The sequence below is a fragment of the Coregonus lavaretus genome (genome assembly GCF_964263955.1).
Source record: "Coregonus lavaretus genome assembly, chromosome: 4".
Taxonomy (NCBI): domain Eukaryota; kingdom Metazoa; phylum Chordata; class Actinopteri; order Salmoniformes; family Salmonidae; genus Coregonus; species Coregonus lavaretus.
This window is the reverse complement of record NC_139991.1, coordinates 8331466-8352233: the sequence shown is the minus strand read 5'-3', so window position 1 is coordinate 8352233 and position 20768 is coordinate 8331466. Positions and strand designations below refer to the sequence as shown.

General features: G+C 42.6%; 1 protein-coding gene across 1 annotated transcript in view; it reads right to left on the bottom strand.

Annotated features, from left to right (window-relative positions):
* Positions 1–1916: 1916 nt before the first annotated feature.
* LOC311128140 (E3 ubiquitin-protein ligase NEDD4-like) overlaps positions 1917–20768 on the bottom strand; it is a 45292-nt gene continuing 26440 nt past the window's right edge. Inside the window, exons 6-29 of the mRNA XM_084160121.1 lie at positions 15543–15593; positions 13429–13490; positions 12862–12958; positions 12119–12282; positions 11688–11808; positions 9051–9209; positions 8514–8603; positions 8112–8231; positions 7702–7905; positions 7389–7466; positions 7179–7233; positions 7037–7095; positions 6840–6905; positions 6358–6587; positions 6058–6179; positions 5795–5865; positions 5558–5653; positions 5346–5419; positions 5043–5103; positions 4889–4948; positions 4685–4792; positions 4182–4278; positions 3945–4017; positions 1917–3836 (exon numbers count right to left, since the gene is read on the bottom strand). Of these exons, the coding sequence (XP_084016247.1) occupies positions 3734–3836; positions 3945–4017; positions 4182–4278; positions 4685–4792; positions 4889–4948; positions 5043–5103; positions 5346–5419; positions 5558–5653; positions 5795–5865; positions 6058–6179; positions 6358–6587; positions 6840–6905; positions 7037–7095; positions 7179–7233; positions 7389–7466; positions 7702–7905; positions 8112–8231; positions 8514–8603; positions 9051–9209; positions 11688–11808; positions 12119–12282; positions 12862–12958; positions 13429–13490; positions 15543–15593 (2421 nt within the window). The 3' untranslated portion in view covers positions 1917–3733. The remainder of the gene's footprint in view (positions 3837–3944; positions 4018–4181; positions 4279–4684; positions 4793–4888; positions 4949–5042; positions 5104–5345; positions 5420–5557; positions 5654–5794; positions 5866–6057; positions 6180–6357; positions 6588–6839; positions 6906–7036; positions 7096–7178; positions 7234–7388; positions 7467–7701; positions 7906–8111; positions 8232–8513; positions 8604–9050; positions 9210–11687; positions 11809–12118; positions 12283–12861; positions 12959–13428; positions 13491–15542; positions 15594–20768) is intronic.

Here is a 20768-nt window from a genome sequence, read left to right as displayed (position 1 = left end):
TATGGATTTCACGACTGGGCAGGGGCGCAGCTCATGAACCATGGGACCAACATTTTACATGTTGGGTTTATATCTTTGTTCAGTATAATATGAAAGGAGAATACAACATTAGGTGGCATTTTCCATTTATTTGTTTTTCTAAATATGCCGCCATTTACTTTGGCATACAATCAAAACATCAAAATATGTTTTCAACAAGATACAGAAGTTTTCATTAAATCGTTGATAAAAAATGCAGTTACAGTTCTGACATGCTGATATACAGTGGGGAAAAAAAGTATTTAGTCAGCCACCAATTGTGCAAGTTCTCCCACTTAAAAAGATGAGAGAGGCCTGTACTTTTCATCATAGGTACACGTCAACTATGACAGACAAAATGAGGAAAAAAAATCCAGAAAATCACATTGTAGGATTTTTAATGAATTTATTTGCAAATTATGGTGGAAAATAAGTATTTGGTCAATAACAAAAGTTTCTCAATACTTTGTTATATACCCTTTGTTGGAAATGACACAGGTCAAACGTTTTCACACACTGTTGCTGGTATTTTGGCCCATTCCTCCATGCAGATCTCCTCTAGAGCAGTGATGTTTTGGGGCTGTCGCTGGGCAACACGGACTTTCAACTCCCTCCAAAGATTTTCTATGGGGTTGAGATCTGGAGACTGGCTAGGCCACTCCAGGACCTTGAAATGCTTCTTACGAAGCCACTCCTTCGTTGCCCGGGCGGTGTGTTTGGGATCATTGTCATGCTGAAAGACCCAGCCACGTTTCATCTTCAATGCCCTTGCTGATGGAAGGAGGTTTTCACTCAAAATCTCACGATACATGGCCCCATTCATTCTTTCCTTTACACGGATCAGTCGTCCTGGTCCCTTTGCAGAAAAACAGCCCCAAAGCATGGTGTTCTTTGGATGCAACTCAGCATTCTTTGTCCTCCAAACACGACGAGTTGAGTTTTTACCAAAAAGTTATATTTTGGTTTCATCTGACCATATGACATTCTCCCAATCCTCTTCTGGATCATCCAAATGCACTCTAGCAAACTTCAGACGGGCCTGGACATGTACTGGCTTAAGCAGGGGGACACGTCTGGCACTGCAGGATTTGAGTCCCTGGCGGCGTAGTGTGTTACTGATGGTAGGCTTTGTTACTTTGGTCCCAGCTCTCTGCAGGTCATTCACTAGGTCCCCCCGTGTGGTTCTGGGATTTTTGCTCACCGTTCTTGTGATCATTTTGACCCCACGGGGTGAGATCTTGCGTGGAGCCCCAGATCGAGGGAGATTATCAGTGGTCTTGTATGTCTTCCATTTCCTAATAATTGCTCCCACAGTTGATTTCTTCAAACCAAGCTGCTTACCTATTGCAGATTCAGTCTTCCCAGCCTGGTGCAGGTCTACAATTTTGTTTCTGGTGTCCTTTGACAGCTCTTTGGTCTTGGCCATAGTGGAGTTTGGAGTGTGACTGTTTGAGGTTGTGGACAGGTGTCTTTTATACTGATAACAAGTTCAAACAGGTGCCATTAATACAGGTAACGAGTGGAGGACAGAGGAGCCTCTTAAAGAAGAAGTTACAGGTCTGTGAGAGCCAGAAATCTTGCTTGTTTATAGGTGACCAAATACTTATTTTCCACCATAATTTGCAAATAAATTCATTAGAAATCCTACAATGTGATTTTCTGGAATTTTTTCCCTCAATTTGTCTGTCATAGTTGACGTGTACCTATGATGAAAATTACAGGCCTCTCTCATCTTTTTAAGTGGGAGAACTTGCACAATTGGTGGCTGACTAAATACTTTTTTCCCCCACTGTAATATATAAATTAAGTATCTATCTTAAAATAATGAATTATACAGTATCAGATGTTAACAGTATATCCATTCAACTAAAGGATAAGAACATCTCAAAAGATTTATTCTGCAATCAAAATTTATTCTGCAATCAAATTTATGATGCATTACAAATGAAGGCATTGTAATTTAAGTCTAAATTACCAGTGAAAGGAAAGACTGTGCTTTTTTCTTCCAGGGCAAGTAAAATGTACTCAAGTCACTTAAAAGCAGAGGATTTTTAGCATGAAATCATACTCAATGTATGCATTCTGAAATTGATAGTTTGGCCAAAATCAAGACACTAAGACTTTTATAATTATTTTAACAAAGTGCTTTACCTTATAAAAGCACAAGTATAAAATGTTGATTTAAGAGAAATGAAAAATACCATATCTGTAAACATACCAGATAGTGTAAACATATGTTTTCTACCATTCATACAATACATTCTTTGATAGAGCACACCACTGCATATGTACAGTCAATTCCCTCAAGAAAATCAAAGGCAAAAAGAAAGACATTCGCAGAAATCTTTGAGAACGATAGTATCATCAATTTCTTGATATTAATTCAACAGTTATTACATAGAGCAATTTGCAAAAAATAAATGTACTCCAAAAAATTGAGTACTGTACTGCTCTTTAACACCCATGAATAGAGCAGGGCTCTCCAACCCTCTTTCTGGAGACCTACCATCCTGTAGGTTTTCAGTCCAACCATAGTCTAGCGCTCCTGATTATATGAATTAGCTGTTTGATAAACTGAATCAGGTTAGTTACAACTGGGGTTGGAGGCAAAAACCTACAGGAGGGAAGCTCTCCAGGAACAGGGTTGAGAGCCCTGGAATAGCGGAATAGAAAATTATACATCCATCACTGAATAAAAAACAGCAGAAGAAACGCATATTTTGCAAGTGTGTGTGTGTGTGTGTGTGTGTGCGCGCAAGAATGAGAGGGCAATGGCAACATGTTTTTTCAATGGAGTCTAATGTCAGTTCTATGATTTCCTCAGTAAGCTATCCAAAGGTGTATTCACTGTCCATTCCGCAGACACATACACTGATTGTACAAAACATTAGGAACACCTGCTCTTTCCATGACAGACTGACCAGGTGAATCCATGTGAAAGCTATGATCCCCTATTGATGTCCCTTGTTAAATCCACTTCAATCAGTGTAGATGAAGAGGAGGAGACAGGTTAAAGAAGGATTTTTAAGCCTCGAGACAATTCAGACATGGATTGTGTATGTGTGCCATTCAGAGGGTGAATGGGAAAAACAAAATATTTAATTGCCTTTGAACGGGGTATGATAGTAGGTGCCAGGCGCACCGGCTTGTTTCAAGAACTGCAACGCTGCTTGGTTTTTCACGCTTAACAGTTTCCCGTGGTCCACCACTCAAAGGACATCCAGCCAACTTCACACAACTGTGGGAAGCATTGGAGTCAACATGGGCCAGCATCCCTGTGGAACGCTTTCGACACCAGTGTATATACGGTAATGTATATCGAAGTCCAATTTAAATCTCCTCATGATAGAATGTTTATCATAGATGAACAATAATATCTGTATGCTATAATGCATTTGATAAATTGTATATAGATCTGGTTTAAGTATACATACATATTTACGAGACACAAAAAACACAATTTGTAAACTTCACAGACCAAGAATGACTTAAGTGATTTTCACTCGTCATCCATCCCTTCCACTGTGCAGGAGAGAGGAGCACCAAATACTTTCCTCTCTGTGATTGTTCTCCATCCTCTCAGGCTGTTGGCAGTTCAGGTCTGGACCTGAATATGATGTGTTTTATCAGCATCAAACAGAACTACGGCACAAAACTTGGAAATAGCCCTCAGTTCACTGGCAGTAAATGCCATTTTAACATCTGCGCCACTCCCCTAATCCACTCCATCAAAGCCTTGTGCATTCTCTATGGCGATGTGTAGCTTCTCCCTCAGCTCCTCAAACGACTCATAGGGAGGCAGGTCCAGCCGGTTGAAGCTGAAAATGGTAAAGCAAAACCAAATCAACAACAATAGTTAAAATGAACATTTGTTGCAGTAATCCGGTAGGACTATTAGCCAAACTGCTGTATTGTTAGTTACTCACCATGTGTGGGCTCTAGGTAGTTTGTCTCGTGTTCCCCACTGCTCAATGGTAAACAGCTGTGGTCCATTAGACCCTGTGATTTCACAACATAAAACAAGATTAGGAGGAGAGAATCATATACAAACAAAAACACCTCTGGTCACAACTCAGAATCCATGTTTCAAAGTTCATATCAATCTTTGTACACTGTATTATACAAAATAGTCTTCATACAGAGAAGTAGAGAAGAGGACTCACCGTAGAGCTCTGCAAAGCCGTTCATTGGGACCCGGGAGGTGCCAGTCACAAACTGCAACAGGCGGATACGCTTCTCTGCATCCATCAGCAGAACAGTCTGAGAAAGACAAAATATCAGTCAAGTAGTTGTAATGAATATTGAGAATTCACCAAAAAAACGAAGGATGCACCGACGTGGAAATTCTGGGCCGATATCAGATATTTGCCGATATCCAACGTGTTCCTGGGAGTCTTCGCTTTCAGGAATGGGCTAATAATAGCTAATAACTCAAACCGTTTGACCGCTAAAGCCAAATTCATAGGAAGAGTTTTTCGTCAAGTTGCGATACCCATTAAAAAAAAAACACTACAGACCGCTCAGTTTGTCTCCGCAGCTAATAGCAGATACATTTCAGCCCCAATCACAGGCCGATACCGATATGGTCACTGGTAAATCGTGCATCCCTAACGAAAACATTACAGAGTCCAGAGGCTTTTGCTCTAGTGGTAGAGTATCCTCTTACCTTCCAGAACCACAGGATGACAGGCTGGTTGGGACAGTAGCCATTCTTGTACTTGGTGTTCTCCCTCCAGTCATTCACATCCACATCTCCCAGGCCACACATCAGTAGCTAAAGAGAAAAAAGCAGATAGAACATCACACAATGCTCTGGAAAGACAGCGTATCAGTCATGCATACATCTCAGAGTGATAGGAATGACACCCACCTCCAGCTCATTCTCGTCGAAGATCTTGATGAGATCCTGGGGTATCAACTCATAGAATCCCTAAGACAAGAGAGAGGAACATGCAATAAGTCAACCTTTTCTTTAAATCTTATCACAACTCAATCAAAACATATCGCTAAAACCTAGTGTTTACCTCCTTGAATGCGGTCATCTGCTTCAGTATCCTGTTCACGAACCTCCACTGCATGACAAGACTGACAAAGAAAATGTTTACTTTGAAATGGAAGCATTCAAAAGCCCTAATCATTTCTAATTTATCTAATGATGCAGACATTATGTGGTGGTGGGTGGTGGTTTCACTGTCAATTTGCAAACCCTTCGAAGGCCAAATATGTGACTTGTGGGTCACCTACAGGTAACCAGTGGAACAGCCCTACATGGCAGTGGGTTTGAGGCGTGTTTCCTCTTTCTACCAGCAGAGGGCTCTGGTGCTTACTGGATGTATTCCTTCTTGTTGTCGTCTGTGACTACTATTTCAGATCCTCCTGGCTTCAGCTCATGCTGGTGTGTCTAAATAGGAAGAAATGTGATGTCAGCATGACTGATACCCAAGTACCACTTAGCATCCACTTTAACCCCTTCACTCAATAGGCACAAGAAAGAGCAGAAAATACTTCTGTCAAACAACAAATTGGAAGCAGGTCCCACCTGTCCAAAGAGCTCTTCGTCTATGGTGAACCTCAGATCAAGGTCTATTGGGTCATTCTCCAATATCCACTTCAGGGAGTTGAAGTACTCACTGTCCTGAAATAACAAAACACAAACACCATTACCTCTTATGGTGAAACACTGCTGTTTCAGATGCCTGATGTATAATGTCTCTATGATCTGATTAGGTGATGGGAAGATGTGAACGTAACCTAGACAGTAGTATTAGGCACCTACCACAGACTCCATGTCCTGTAGAGTAATGGGCTTCTGCAACATCATCTTGTAGAAAGGCCTGATGAAGAAGGCTAGAAAAAAATAACGTCAGGATCTGTTCAACACACACATAACACACCTAATCCTTGTGGCACTAGCCTAGAGCTGTCCTCAGCTCTTAGTTTCTCTACACACACACTCATGTCACACTACTATTAGACAAATGAATGCTCTATTAAACAGACACAAAGTTTATGAGTGAAATCACTAGCAGCGAGACTCACCGTCCAGCAGCTTGCCATGGTAGACAGCCATGCCTGCCACACGGCCAATGAACGTGAAGTAGGACAGGTGGTCCTCATTGCAGAGGCCTGAGTTGGGGTTGATCTGCAGAGTATAGTTGTCACTGACACAGAACAGGCAGAGGAGAAACTTAACAATACAGCTCGTCCAAATCCTTCTCTGATCCATTCCAGAACATATCCCATCATTAAAATGATTCATAATGCTGTCAGAGATGTTATTCACTAAAGGCCCCATTGAGTGCCTGAAAATGGAATTCTAACACATTCAAATAGACTCACGTGGCAGAATATTCAAACAACCCATAATAGGGGTTGAACATCTCCTTGGAGATGAGGAAGAACCACTCCCTGGCCACGCCCCCGTAATCCAGGCCCTTCTCTCCCTCAAACTCCACCCATAGCCGCGCCTTCAGGAAGTCGGCCCTCTTGATTGACAGGATACGTCTGTAGGAGTCCTCCAGCACGGCGTTCCGCCTGAGCTTCATCTCAAAGCGGTTGGGGATGTCAGCCTGGAAATGGAAATAGAGCATGCTGAGTGAGTGGACTTCCTGAGGTGACATCAGGTCAGGGGATGTCGCTGGACTAAATGACATAGAAGATATTGTGAGGATGATTGAGAGAAAGACAAGATAGGTTTTTACAGTGTGAATGTGCTGTATATTTGACCTATTTGTGAGGTTTGCTGTAATTACAGAACATTAAGAGCATAAGGCCTTCAGTAATTACAATGATTCCCTGTTTTGGGAAAAACCCATGCTTACCGGTTTCTTCAGCTTCTTCCGGAAGTATTCATACTTCTGTTTATAGTCTCTGGAGTAAGGCACCGCCTAGAATAGACAAGGATGGGAGATCCAATGTCCGGAAATAAATTATGAACACATGACCAATTGTGCGGTTTTATGGACAACCTGGAGAACCTGACCCCCCCCCCCTTTTTAAATATATAATCTGTACTTACTGGTCCAGTTATGGCTGAATTCTGCAGTCTGGGGTCTTCCCATTGTGTGTTCTTCGTGTCTGAAAATACATCAGATTTATTCAGTATTGGTAGGAGGCGTTTTTCACTCATTTTGACGAATTGTAGTACATGTCATACATACTGTGATCTATGTAGAATATCCTCCCATCACTGTGGACCCTCTCCTCCCAGCCAGGCTAAGGGATAGCACAAACATTACTCACACCATCATTCCCCCCTTAAAATCAACCATTCACTCAGCAATCTTCAACTTTAAGAGGCTCATCACATTGGGCTGCTAATTGCCTTCCTAGAATGCTATTATTGGGTATGATGTCATTGTAACGCTTACCGGCATTGGCCCGAGGTCAGTTGGGTCTAGCGAAGGTCTCCTCCTCATGTGCACAGGAATCTTCAACCTGGGGTCTTCCTGTTCACAGCCAGATAAACAGGAAATAAGTCACACAAACAGGAAGGAGCAGTGAGAATGGCAGTATTGTCCAGTGGATAACTGGTCATTCTGGCCATGATGATGCGTGACTAGACCCTATAGGTAGGGCCTGGGGGTATTTCTTGACCATTTGACATGATCATGTGACCTGATCAAGAAAAACAACATATATGTCCTTTTAAGAGGGGCGGTATGCAGATGCTTGCTCTCTCACCCAGGAAGTGGTCTTAGTGTTGTGGTCGATGAAGAAGGGTTTTCCGTTAGGGGCGCTGCGGACCTCCCAGCCTGCCGGCATTAAGCCACACTCCCTCTGTGAGCCGGGGGAGTGCTGGGGGGAGCCCTCAGGAGACAGCATGGGGGGCTGGTACACCGTGGAGCTCTGGGACAGAACAGCCTGAGCTGCTGCCTCTGACGTTATCTGGACCATGGAAGGAGAGATGAAGAATAACACTATTGATATGGTCAATAGGAGGGTGGACTGGATCCTACATCAACATTATCTATCTACACAAGTTAAGTGGGTCCTGATGGGCTTTTCACATCCCTTTGAATACTTCTTTAGTGCACTGTGGTTTGAGATAGAGCGAGAGAAAGAGCGAGCGAGAGAGGAGGAATGGAGCCTACCTGGATGAGTGGCCGTGTCCAAGTGGTTATCCTGCTGTTGTGATTGACGTAGTAGGGTCTGCTCTTACTATCCTGCTTCTCCTCCCAGCCTGGAGGCAGCCCCGCTGATGTTGCTAACAACTATTGAACAACAGAAAGAGAGAGAGAGAGGAGGCATCAAACAATCCATACAACAATACCTCAAGGTCTGTGAATAGAACAACATCCCTCTGAATCGCTGAGCTACGTGCTCAAACCTGATGACCGTATTCTCACACCGTCCTTACATCAAGCCACGCTTACATGTTAAAGCTCAGATGACCCTATCCCACAAATACTGCTGTAATACAGGAGTGTTGTGCTTCCCTGTGCTGCGGTGTGTGTTTGTGTGAGGGCGGAGGGGATTCACAGAATGTAACACACCACAGGATGAACAGGGTGCTCCTCTACTGTCAGAGTCTGGGCACTGCCTCTGCGGCTGGAGTGACTTGAATGACTGGAAGGGCCCTGCAGCTGAAGAGAGCAAGACAGAAACCACAGTCATTACCGATACACGTGTTAATAGGCACATACTCTCCAGCTCTAGACAGGCACTAATACCCATCTAATACTAATATATTACAGTTCTTCCAGGATTCCGCAATTGCATTTTTATCAACAATATTATGCGAGGGCTTGCAATTTCAACCAATCAAGCCACACAGATAAAACCATGCATATTGCCATGTAAAATGTCAGAATTAATGTAGCAAAATCAATTTTTGCATATCACAAAAAATCACAGCGGAAACCTGGGACTGATTATAGCTGTGTTGTTATAACACAAGATATAACGTGTGTTTCAGTCCCTTCCTGGAACTGTGGAAGGAACCTGTTCAGGAAGCGTATCCCCAGTCTGGCTTTGGGTGTCGGTCAATTGGTAACGGGAGCCCGGTCAGCGCTGGCCAGTAAATTATTCACCTGGAGGGAGGTGCGTCGGTTGCTGGATGTGACCCCCGAGGCCTGGAGGCGACTCAGCTCATCACAGAAGTTGTGAAACTCCAGGGGGGAGTGGGGTGGAGGGGGGGAGCGCTGGCTGTTGTACAAGGTGGACTCATCCTCTGTTATGATCTCCCAGCTCTGGAGCAGACAGGAAACAAGACACATGAAGAGTTTTCCATCTGTTCTGAAGGATGTCTTGATAGTGTTCCGTCATTGTTTTCTCATCTGGCTATAAACTAAGAAAACAGTTCTGGCCTGCTTGTTCTGGCATGGAGTGACGTTATTACCCAAAACTGACATGTGATATGGTTTCAGTAGGGCAACTTTTTTTTTTGCACTTCGAGGAACACCCTGATCCTGAACTTGAACTTGTTAAGGGCCACTCTGGACTATCCTGACATTTAGTCATTTGCTCGGCTAGCAGCTTCTAAAGAGGGGCTAGGACCAGACCACATGGTCGTAAGATATGGTCCTAATAGGTCTGGGCCTACAGTGGGCTCCAAAATTACTGGCACCCCTGACTGGCAATGCACAAACAATACTTTAAAAATTATAAACAATATAATTATAGAGATAAACTCAAAATACCAACATGTGAAAAATACTGTACTTTATTAATGTTTCAATGGAACCAACCAAAATCATACAATTATTTAATACAAAATAAATGTCACCAAAATCAAGGTTTCATAATTATTGGCACTCCTCATTTAGTACCTCAGGCAAGGACAAGAGCATGGATTATTTTCCTGTAATGTTTGACAAGGTTAAGGAACACATTTGGAGGGATTTTGGACCATTCCTCTATGTAGATCCTTTCAAGATCCCTCACATTCTTGGGTTTGCGCTCATCAACTGCCCTCTTCAACTCAGTCCACAGATTTTTGATTGGATTGAGGTCCGGCGAGGTCCGGCGACTGAGATGGCCATGGCAGAACATTGATTTAAACCTCCCGAGTGGCGCAGTGGTCTAAGGCACTGCATCGCAGTGCTAGCTGTGCCACTAGAGATCCAGGCTCTGTCGTAGCCGGCCGCGACCGGGAGACCCATGGGGCGGGGCACAATTGGCCCAGCGTCGTCCAGGGTAGGGGAGGGAATGGCCGGCAGGGATGTAGCTCAGTTGGTAGAGCATGGCGTTTGCAACGCCAGGGTTGTGGGTTCGATTCACACGGGGGTCCAGTATGAAAAAAAAAAAATAATAATAATAATAACTAACTGTAAGTCGCTCTGGATAAGACGTCTGCTAAATGACGTAAATGTAAATGTTGTTGTCACAGAACCATTTCTGCGTGGATCTGGATGTGTTGGGTCATTGTGTTGTTGGAAAGTCCACCTACGGCCAAGTCCCAGCCTTCTGGCAGAGGCAACTAGATTGTCAGCCAAAATTGCCTGATACTTGGTGGAATTCATTATGCCATCAATCTTAACCAGTGCCCCTGGACCTCTGGAATTAAAACAGGCCCAAAACATCACTGACCCACCACCATATTTCACTGTGGGTATGAGGTGCCTCTCCTTGTACGCATCTCTGTTTCGACGCCAAACATGCCGATGCTGTATCTGACCAAAACATTCCATTTTGGTCTCATCTGACCAGAGCACCTTCTTCCAGTCATCATTTAAATGACGTTTGGCAAACTGCAAGTGCTTGCGTCTGTGTCTTGGGGTCAGAAAGGGCTTTCTTCTGGCAACCCTTCCAAAGAGCCCGTGGTTGTGGAGGTGGCGTCTGATGGTGCCTTTTGAAACATAGACGCCACCAAGGCCTGCAATTCTTTCACAGTGATTCTTGGGGATTTTGTTGCTTCTCTCACCATACTCCTCCCTATCCTGCGGGGCAAAATGCATTTGCGTCCTTCTACCCGTGAGGTTTTCAACTGTTCCATTTATTTTAAATGTTTTAATAATTGCCCTGACAGGGCTCAGTGGTATATTCAATCGTTTGTGGATCTTCTTGTAGCCATTACCAGATTTATGAAGGTCTATAACCATCTGTCTCTTTTGAACTGCCAGTTCTTTTGTTTTCTTCATGGTGTTGGACGACAAAGGGATATTGCATGCGTTACCTCATTTTTATACCCTAGTGAAACAGGAAGTGATGTAATGGCTCAATATAGTTCCTTAAGACTTAAATAAGTGGAATTTAATTAATGGATTAATTTTGGTAGATGTTATTTACAATAATCTTTAAGGGTGCCATTAATTGTGAAACCTTGATTTGGAGGACATTGATTTTTAATTAAATCAATAAATAATTTTGGTGGGTTCCATTGGAAGATTAATATAGCACAGTATTTCTCACATTGGTACTTTGAGTTTCTCTATAATTATATTGTTTATATTTTTTTAAGTATTGTTTGTGCATTGCCAGTCAGGGGTGCAAGTAATTTTGGAGCCCACTGTATATATCTTATAGGACAGGTCGTATAATTAGACCGCACACCATGTACGGTTGTTTCATAATCGTACCAGAGACCGCAAAAGGATACAACAGTCTCGTCTCCATTTCAATAGCCAATTCAGGAGAATTGTAATTACATTTATGAATTTAAAGTGTAATTTAACTTCAATGTGAATTTTTCAATACATGAATTGAATTTCGATTGACTTGAAAGTTACCTCAGGAGACTCTTGTTGTCTGTCGGAGTCCTCTTGGTCGGAGATCTGCCTGCGGGCGGTGAAGGCGTGCTGGGCCTCCATGTGGATGTTCTGCCTCTGCTCTGCCTCCACCTGGCTGTCTCTATACAGGGAAACACACACACACTCTGTCAACCTGAGATCACAGTCAACTTTTCATCTCTTGACCAACCGGGTGTTATTGTATTCCAACCGGGTGTTATTGTATTCCAACCGGGTGTTATCGTATTCCAACCGGGTGTTATCGTATTCCAACCGGGTGTTATCGTATTCCAACCGGGTGTTATCGTATTCCAACCGGGTGTTATCGTATTCCAACCGGGTGTTATCGTATTCCAATACTACCAATGTGTTAAAATAGATTAAGTTCAAGCTGTCAGAATAAGGACATGACAGGATAACCCCAGACTTACTGTACTATGGGCCTGTGCCACTGTGTGGTCCTGGTCTCGTGGTTGACATAGTAGGTCCTGCCCAGGTTGTCCTGCCTCTCCTCCCAGCCAGGGGGCATTGCAGGCAGCAGGTGATTGTGCCTGGGACCAGACATGTCCTGGCCCTCTAGAAACTCCCAGCTAGGCTGCACAACAAAAACAGCTGTTACACAACACGGCACACGCAGACGTCAAAATTGCCCAAATCCTCTACATGTTTGTTCAAGTCAAACAATGTCTTGGCCACTACTCAGAATATTCAGTAGCAAGCATAGGGACTCATACTGTACTGAAGCTTGGATTCAAGTCATTCTAAGGAAGATGTCAGCATATTCCTCAAAGGCCATGGACCCATGGTGAGACAAATATAGATTTGCCTTTTGGACATGGTGTTCCTAGCCAGTGCTTACATTAAGCATGTTCAAGAATGATGACTGGCTGGTTTTATCAATAACTACATCAGGAGGGAAATCGCAGGCAATCAGCCATCTTGGCTTGACACTGGTAAAACGAGCCTGGTGTCTTTTCTCCTGGCTCTGAGCACCAATATGCTGTTACATGTATATACTGAAGCACGCCGGCTGAGCAACAGCCAAGGCACGTAGATTAGACACTGTATAATCAAAGGAGGAGGGGGGTGACGGCGTGGGAATATTCAATATCAGGGGGTCAGGGGGGACAGAGGGCAGGAGGACAGGGGTAGGTTGGGTGGGTGGCGGTCTTACATCCATGTCTTCAGTCTGTTCTGCAGCACCCTCTGAACTGTTTTTGGGTAGGTAGGTCATCTTCAGCCGGAGATGACCTTTGACCCTGGATTTGTGACTGCATCAAAAAAAAAAGTTAACACTTACCCCCCAAAAAATATACATGGAAAACAGTGCACTTTCTAAATGAGAGTAATGTGAGCCTCTTAGGTGTATCAAATATCAGTTACACAATAAATGTCATACTAACAATCTATCATTGTGACTGACTTAAACATGAACTTGAGCTTTCTCCAAGGTAAAATCAATATTTTACATTCACATTTTAGTCATTTAGCAGACTCTCTTATCCAGAGCGACTTACAGTTACTTTATGTAGCTATTTGAGCTTAATTTATACACCTCAGGAAAGAAAGGTATTGAACGTTAGGCAAACTCACTGGAATGGAACTCAAGATATTATTCAAATAGATTTATGCAATGCCAAGAGACTGAATGTAATAAAAATGTTAAGGAAAATGTCACAAAGTAAATCCATGTTACACCAGGAAGGATAAGCGGCTTGAATAATCATTAAATAATGCCAACCTTCTCGGGTGAAGTAGAAAATCCTTGAATGTGTATGGCCTTTCAATGTTAGGATTTTCTGTCTGAAATAAAAATAAATAAAAAGTATTTTAACAGCTGAAATGCTCTATAAAGATGTTTGCTGAATAACATATACGCATGCAGTAACTGTATAATATATCAACAGTAAACAAGCCCTGTATAGACAGTGGACAGATGTATAGTAGGTCTAATTTAAATGCCATGTAAAGATAGGAAAAAGTAACAAACATTGTGGACTGTATTTCCATAACTATGGACAACGTTGTGGAACAGACTCTGACATGAGGGTGTTTATGTTTACATGAGTGCGCCTATGACAGTTCAAGGGTGAAGGTATCTATGTAAAGTGTACAGATCTCCAACAAATTATACAGTGGGGAAAAAAAGTATTTAGTCAGCCACCACTTAAAAAGATGAGAGAGGCCTGTAATTTTCATCATAGGTACACGTCAACTATGACAGACAAATTGAGATTTTTTTTCTCCAGAAAATCACATTATAGGATTTTTAATGAATTTATTTGCAAATTATGGTGGAAAATAAGTATTTGGTCACCTACAAACAAGCAAGATTTCTGGCTCTCACAGACCTGTAACTTCTTCTTTAAGAGGCTCCTCTGTCCTCCACTCGTTACCTGTATTAATGGCACCTGTTTGAACTTGTTATCAGTATAAAAGACACCTGTCCACAACCTCAAACAGTCACACTCCAAACTCCACTATGGCCAAGACCAAAGAGCTGTCAAAGGACACCAGAAACTAAATTGTAGACCTGCACCAGGCTGGGAAGACTGAATCTGCAATAGGTAAGCAGCTTGGTTTGAAGAAATCAACTGTGGGAGCAATTATTAGGAAATGGAAGACATACAAGACCACTGATAATCTCCCTCGATCTGGGGCTCCACGCAAGATCTTACCCCGTGGGGTCAAAATGATCACAAGAACGGTGAGCAAAAATCCCAGAACTACACGGGGGGACCTAGTGAATGACCTGCAGAGAGCTGGGACCAAAGCCTACCATCAGTAACACACTACGCCGCCAGGGACTCAAATCCTGCAGTGCCAGACGTGTCCCCCTGCTTAAGCCAGTACATGTCCAGGCCCGTCTGAAGTTTGCTAGAGTTCATTTGGATGATCCAGAAGAGGATTGGGAGAATGTCATATGGTCAGATGAAACCAAAATAGAACTTTTGGGTAAAAACTCAATTCGTCGTGTTTGGAGGACAAAGAGTGCTGAGTTGCATCCAAAGAACACCATACCTACTGTGAAGCATGGGGGTGGAAACATCATGCTTTGGGGCTGTTTTTCTGCAAAGGGACCAGGACGACTGATCCGTGTAAAGGAAAGAATGAATGGGGCCATGTATCGTGAGATTTTGAGTGAAAACCTCCTTCCATCAGCAAGGGCATTGAAGATGAAACGTGGCTGGGTCTTTCAGCATGACAATGATCCCAAACACACCGCCCGGGCAACGAAGGAGTGGCTTCGTAAAAAGCATTTCAAGGTCCTGGAGTGGCCTAGCCAGTCTCCAGATCTCAACCCCATAGAAAATCTTTGGAGGGAGTTGAAAGTCCGTGTTTCCCAGCGACAGCCCCAAAATATCACTGCTCTAGAGGAGATCTGCATGGAGGAATGGGCCAAAATACCAGCAACAGTGTGTGAAAACCTTGTGAAGACTTACAGAAAACGTTTGACCTGTGTCATTGCCAACAAAGGGTATATAACAAAGTATTGAGAAACTTTTGTTATTGACCAAAGACTTATTTTCCACCATAATTTGCAAATACATTCATTAAAAATCCTACAATGTGATTTTCTGGATTTTTTTCCCTCATTTTGTCTGTCATAGTTGACGTGTACCTATGATGAAAATGACAGGCCTCTCTCATCTTTTTAAGTGGGAGAACTTGCACAATTGGTGGCTGACTAAATACTTTTTTCCCCCACTGTATCTAAAGGAGAACATGGAACACCAAACAGCACAGACTAGCCTACTCCTTTAGACGTGGGATTGGAAATGTTGATTTAGGAGAATTGATTTCCACATACATTATGCAAGTGCTAAATAAAGTATTTCCTTGCACTAGGCTCACCGGTATCTGGTGTAAAGGTACGTCCACCTGCCCCAGAAAGTCATCACGTGTCTGTGTAAGGAAATAAGAGATTGTAAATTTACATTTTACATTTTTACATTTTACTCATTTAGCAGACGCTCTTATCCAGAGCGACTTACATGAGCATTCAGGGTTAAGTACCTTGCTCAAGGGTACATCGACAGATTTTACACCTAGGGGATTAGAACCAGCGACCTTTCGGTTACTGGCACAACGCTCTTACCCACTAAGCTACCTGCCGCCCTGCTGGTTTGGTGGGGAGTCATATACAGTAGTCATTCATGAGTCAGTCGATTTTAAAAAGGGAGTGGTTACAATGTAATGGGTATGTTTGCGGACTCGTGCGCGCACACACACCTCTCAAGCTCAAAAGGTATGAGTCACAGAGTATACCACATGACTGGCCTAGATAGATAAATACTTTTCCATGATCCAGTCACCTTTACATCACCACTACAGTATGTGCCATCAGCCCTCATGGATGATTTAGTTGTAAACTGACATTAGAAAATGCTGGGAACCCAACTTGGAAAAATCATATCTAGTTGAAGGGATACTTCAGGATTCTGGCAATGAAGCCCTTCATCTACTTCTTCAGAGTCAGATGAACTCATGGATAGCATTTGTCTGTGTCTGCGTGCAGTTTGAAGGAAGTTGCTAACTAGCGTTTTGCGCAATTGCTAACTAGCGTTTTGCGCAATTGCTAACTAGCGTTTGCGCAATTGCTAACTAGCGTTTGCGCAATGACTGGAAGTCTATGTAACTGCAGTGCTAGCATGCTAGTATATACCATAGACTTCCAGTCATTGCGCTAATGCTAGATGTCATTGGCTCTCGAAACTACCTATAACTTCATTTATACTGGATGCAGAGACATAAAAATGGTATCAATGACTTAATGCGACTCTGGAGAAGTAGATAAAGGGCTTCATTGCCAAAATCCCAAAGTATCCCTTTAATGCTGTGTATTCATATTCACTACATTTTACATCCCGCATAAAACACATAATTACATTAAATCACATTCTAATAGTGTAAGAAGTTATTGTAAGAGGTTGACACAAACGTTGTATTCTACACCTATTTGAAGAGAAAAAAAGTTATTAATTTGTTGGATAAGATTGCAGATTCTCAGGGGACCCCATTTCAATTTCAGGGGACCCAACCCCAAGTTTTGAACCCACTGTATTAGACATGTGTACTGAATAATTCAGGGATTATCAGCCCACAGTATAGCTAGAGCATTACATGTCTTAATATGTAGTTGTGGAGCAGTGTCCTTTCTAGAAAAGGTGATTCTGACTGAGTGACGTGTCTAGAGACAGGCTCCAATGTGACCACTGCTATTATGCAGTTACTGAAACATGTTCCTATGCAACATGCATCACCCACCTCCCAACATCAACAACAACTGAAAACACTGTTGTGCGGGTCGGCTTCATGACCAAATAAACACCCTCGGCACATCAAACTGCCCAGCAGTGGTATGGAGACAGTTCATATGAACCGATATAGACCGTGCCCCTCCTCCTCTCATTCCTTCCCCATGCCTTTCCTTGGCGGTGAAGCCAAGACAAGCAGGCTTTGGGGAGTCCAGGTTGAGGGACACAATGTACAGCCTTGTGAAGGTGCTACTCTGAGCTCTGTGACATTCTCTCAGGAACATCACAGAGGGGACTCATTAAGGGATTAATCACATGCTTACTTACATCGCTCAACGAACTGTCAAACCAGCCATATTAAAATTATCAAGAGTGGAGTGTGTGATTGATCAAGTCAGAGGTGTATGGGAGCAAGATTGGTTTCTGGTGGAAATAAACTTAATTTCCATGTAAATCTAGCTACCCATTCCCAAAATGGTTTTAAATACACTACACATGCCCAAAAGTATGTGGATACCTGCTCATCGAACATCTCATTCCAAAGTCATGGACATTAATATGGAGTTGGTCCCCCCTTTGCTGTTATAACAGCCTCCACTCTTCTGGGAAGGTTTTCCACTAGATGTTAGAACATTGCTGCGGGGACTTGCTTCCATTCAGCCACAAGAGCAATAGTGCGGTCGGGCACTGATGTTGGGCGATTAGGCCTGGCTCGCAATCGGTGTTCCAATTCATCCCAAAGGTATTCGATAGGATTGAGGTCAGGGCTCTGTGCAGGCCAGTCAAGTTCTTCCACACCGATCGACAAACTATTTCTGTATGGACCTCGGTTTGTGCACGGGGGCATTGTCATGCTGAAACAGGAAATGGCCTTCCCCAAACTGTTGCCACAAAGTTGGAAGCACAGAATAATCTAGAATGTTATTGTATGCTGTAGTGTTAAGATTTCCCTTCACTGGAACTAAGGGGCCTAGCCCGAACCATGAAAAACAGCCCCAGACCATTATTCCTCCTCCACCAAACTTTACAGTTGGCACTATGCATTGGGGCAGGTAGCGTTCACCTGGCATTCACCAAACCCAGTTTCCGACTTCACAATAACAGCACTTACAGTTGACCGGGGCAGCTCTAGCATGGCAGAAAATTTGACAAACTGACTTGTTGGAAAGGTGGCATCCTATGACGGTGCCACGTTGAAAGTCCCTGAGCTCTTCAGTAAGGCCATATACTGCCAATGTTTGTCTATGGAGATTGCATGGCTGTGTGCTCGATTTTATACACCTGTCAGCAACGGGTGTGGCTAAAATAGCCGAATCCACTAACTTGAAGGGGTGTCCACATACTTTTGTATATATTGTGTATTTCTGACCAGGTCATAGCAATGATACTGTTCTTTTCTTAAAGTTTCCAAATCTATACGAATAGTCATCATCATTATTCTATTTCCAAATATTGGATGTACAGCATTGTAATTGTATTGAAAACGAGAGGAAGTGTATGTGTATGATAGATTCAAAGCCACCAGACAAAAGCAGGCAAACTTACAAGTTTTGTTGTTGGAACAAAAACATTTTTTAAACTGTTTCCAGCTGGTGAAATAAGTCTGGATTTTAAATGGGTAACTTTCAAGTAAGAGCACGGATTTCTTCACTCAACAATATAAAACATGAACATTTGTTATTGCCATTACCTAGCTAGGCTCAAATACACTCCAGACATTAAAATATCTCAACATTTAATGGGATACATAAAGGATAAAACAATTACTATAACTGGTGAGGTGTAACAAAGTTCATATGTGCAGAGGCAAACATTTAGTCCACCTCAAAGGTATAGTGTTTCTAAATGTAGATTACTTAACGTCTGAACTGGTTTTCTAACAACGCAAATGTATGGAAGGCCTCTACACAAACAGAGCAGTAAACAGTCCATCCAAAATGTGAAAGTACTAGACTATATTACTCATCGTCTTCCTCCATGCCCTGGTTCTCTAAGGAAAACACAGCAAATGTTGAAAATGAACGTCAAACCACAAAGTAGAGGAATTCTCTCTCTCACACAGTCTTTGGAACCCCAGTGTGGTGGATATATTATCTTCTCATAAAGAATGTCCTTTAAAAAAAGAAAAGTTCAATAATGAAAATAGAAAACAATGAAAACGTTGTGTAGAATTCTGAATAAGTGCAGGTCCTACTGAACAGACCTTTGCCATTATGGGGTAGAGAAAGGCCAGAGTGATTAGTTTTGATGAGGGTTATCAGATAAAACATCCACTTACCGGTATCTTAAAAAAAGAAAAGAAAAAAAAGGTAGAAGAATGCTTTGCAATTAGCCTCTGTTTTTAAGCCTCAGTTGTGATGGTAATGTAAGGGAAAGGATGGCCTTGGCCAAGTGTTTCAACTGCAAGGAGTTAGTTAATGGTCTGTGCAGGAGAAGACGACAATTTTCTGCTCCAAGGAGGGAGTCAGCCTACCAACAAACCACCTCAGAGGGGGACAGAGCTGGGCCTGCATGTGGGGTCCTCTGGTCTGGACGCACCTGCTCTGCAGCCACTCAGCCACAAAACAAAGCCGCTTACAGTAGCAGCTCCCAAAACCACAGCTGGCTGAAAAACGGGGTCAGCCAGGCATACTGTACTGCTCAAACTTCCATACACGTATCCATGGACGTTATGAGTGCCTCTCAACATGGAAAACATGACGAATCCCATAATCCTTTCTCATCTTAAAAACTGTTTCCATACCCTCTACTCACTTTGTATTTATTCTCTCTACTGAAACTAAATCCATCAAGACAAGTGGTCTTGTATACATTCTTGAATTTTTGCCTCAGATCTCGATAAGATCACAGGCCAGATAAAAAAAAAAGAGTTCAGGGGGAACAAATTACACAATTCTGACAGATCATTTTGGTTTATTAAGGCAATTTAGAAAAATAATCTGTTCTGGTGCTCTGATGCACCAACAAATAACACAAAAACATACATGCGGTCAATGTTCCCTCTAAGCTGCCACGCAGAAGAAATATCAGCATGCGCAGAGAAGCACGAGATAGAACTTCACTCAACTTTCTAGAGTTTTCCCCGTTATTTAACACTATCAACGTTTCCCTTTAATGTAGGAATTGTGATCGAATCAATGCAATAGTCATTTTCAATGCAACATACCGAAACAAAACGAACTACGCAATAATTAGTATGCAAAACTACGCAAGAGATTTTCTTGTAGGCAGAGCGCATCGGAGTAGGATTTCTATTACATTGACTGGCACGACTCAGGCCCGTACTCTACACAGACCGGTGTGCAATCAGAGCTGCAGTAGGCAAATCGACCATTGCCATATATGGATTTGTGCCGTTCACTTTGAACTGGACTGTTTTACAGCATGAGCGGTCACGATTATTATGCGCTTCTTTTGAGATCAAAGCGAGAACTGCCAGTAGCCACGTGGGTACATTTGTTCATATTCTTTGCTAGTTAGTGAGTTATTAGCCCAGTTATAGCTGGTACCTGGGACTGATTGCTTCCTACAAGAGCACAAAACATGAACATTTCTAGCCAGGTAAAGAGTCTTAAAGGGGCAGTGTTGTATTTTGAGACAGGCTTGAATAAGCTAAGTAGCCAATAGGCAGAGGGTAGCATAATTTGTCTGATTCTCTGTAATAATGGTATGGGAATAATAATGCATTTTATTTTGTAAAGTGGTTTCTTGCATCAAACAACAACATGTTCAGTCACCTCCTTAACTGATGGACAAGTGGATAAACAGGTCAATGTCAAGACCTGCATGTTTATTTTCAAAAGTCTCATGGAATGCAGGCCTA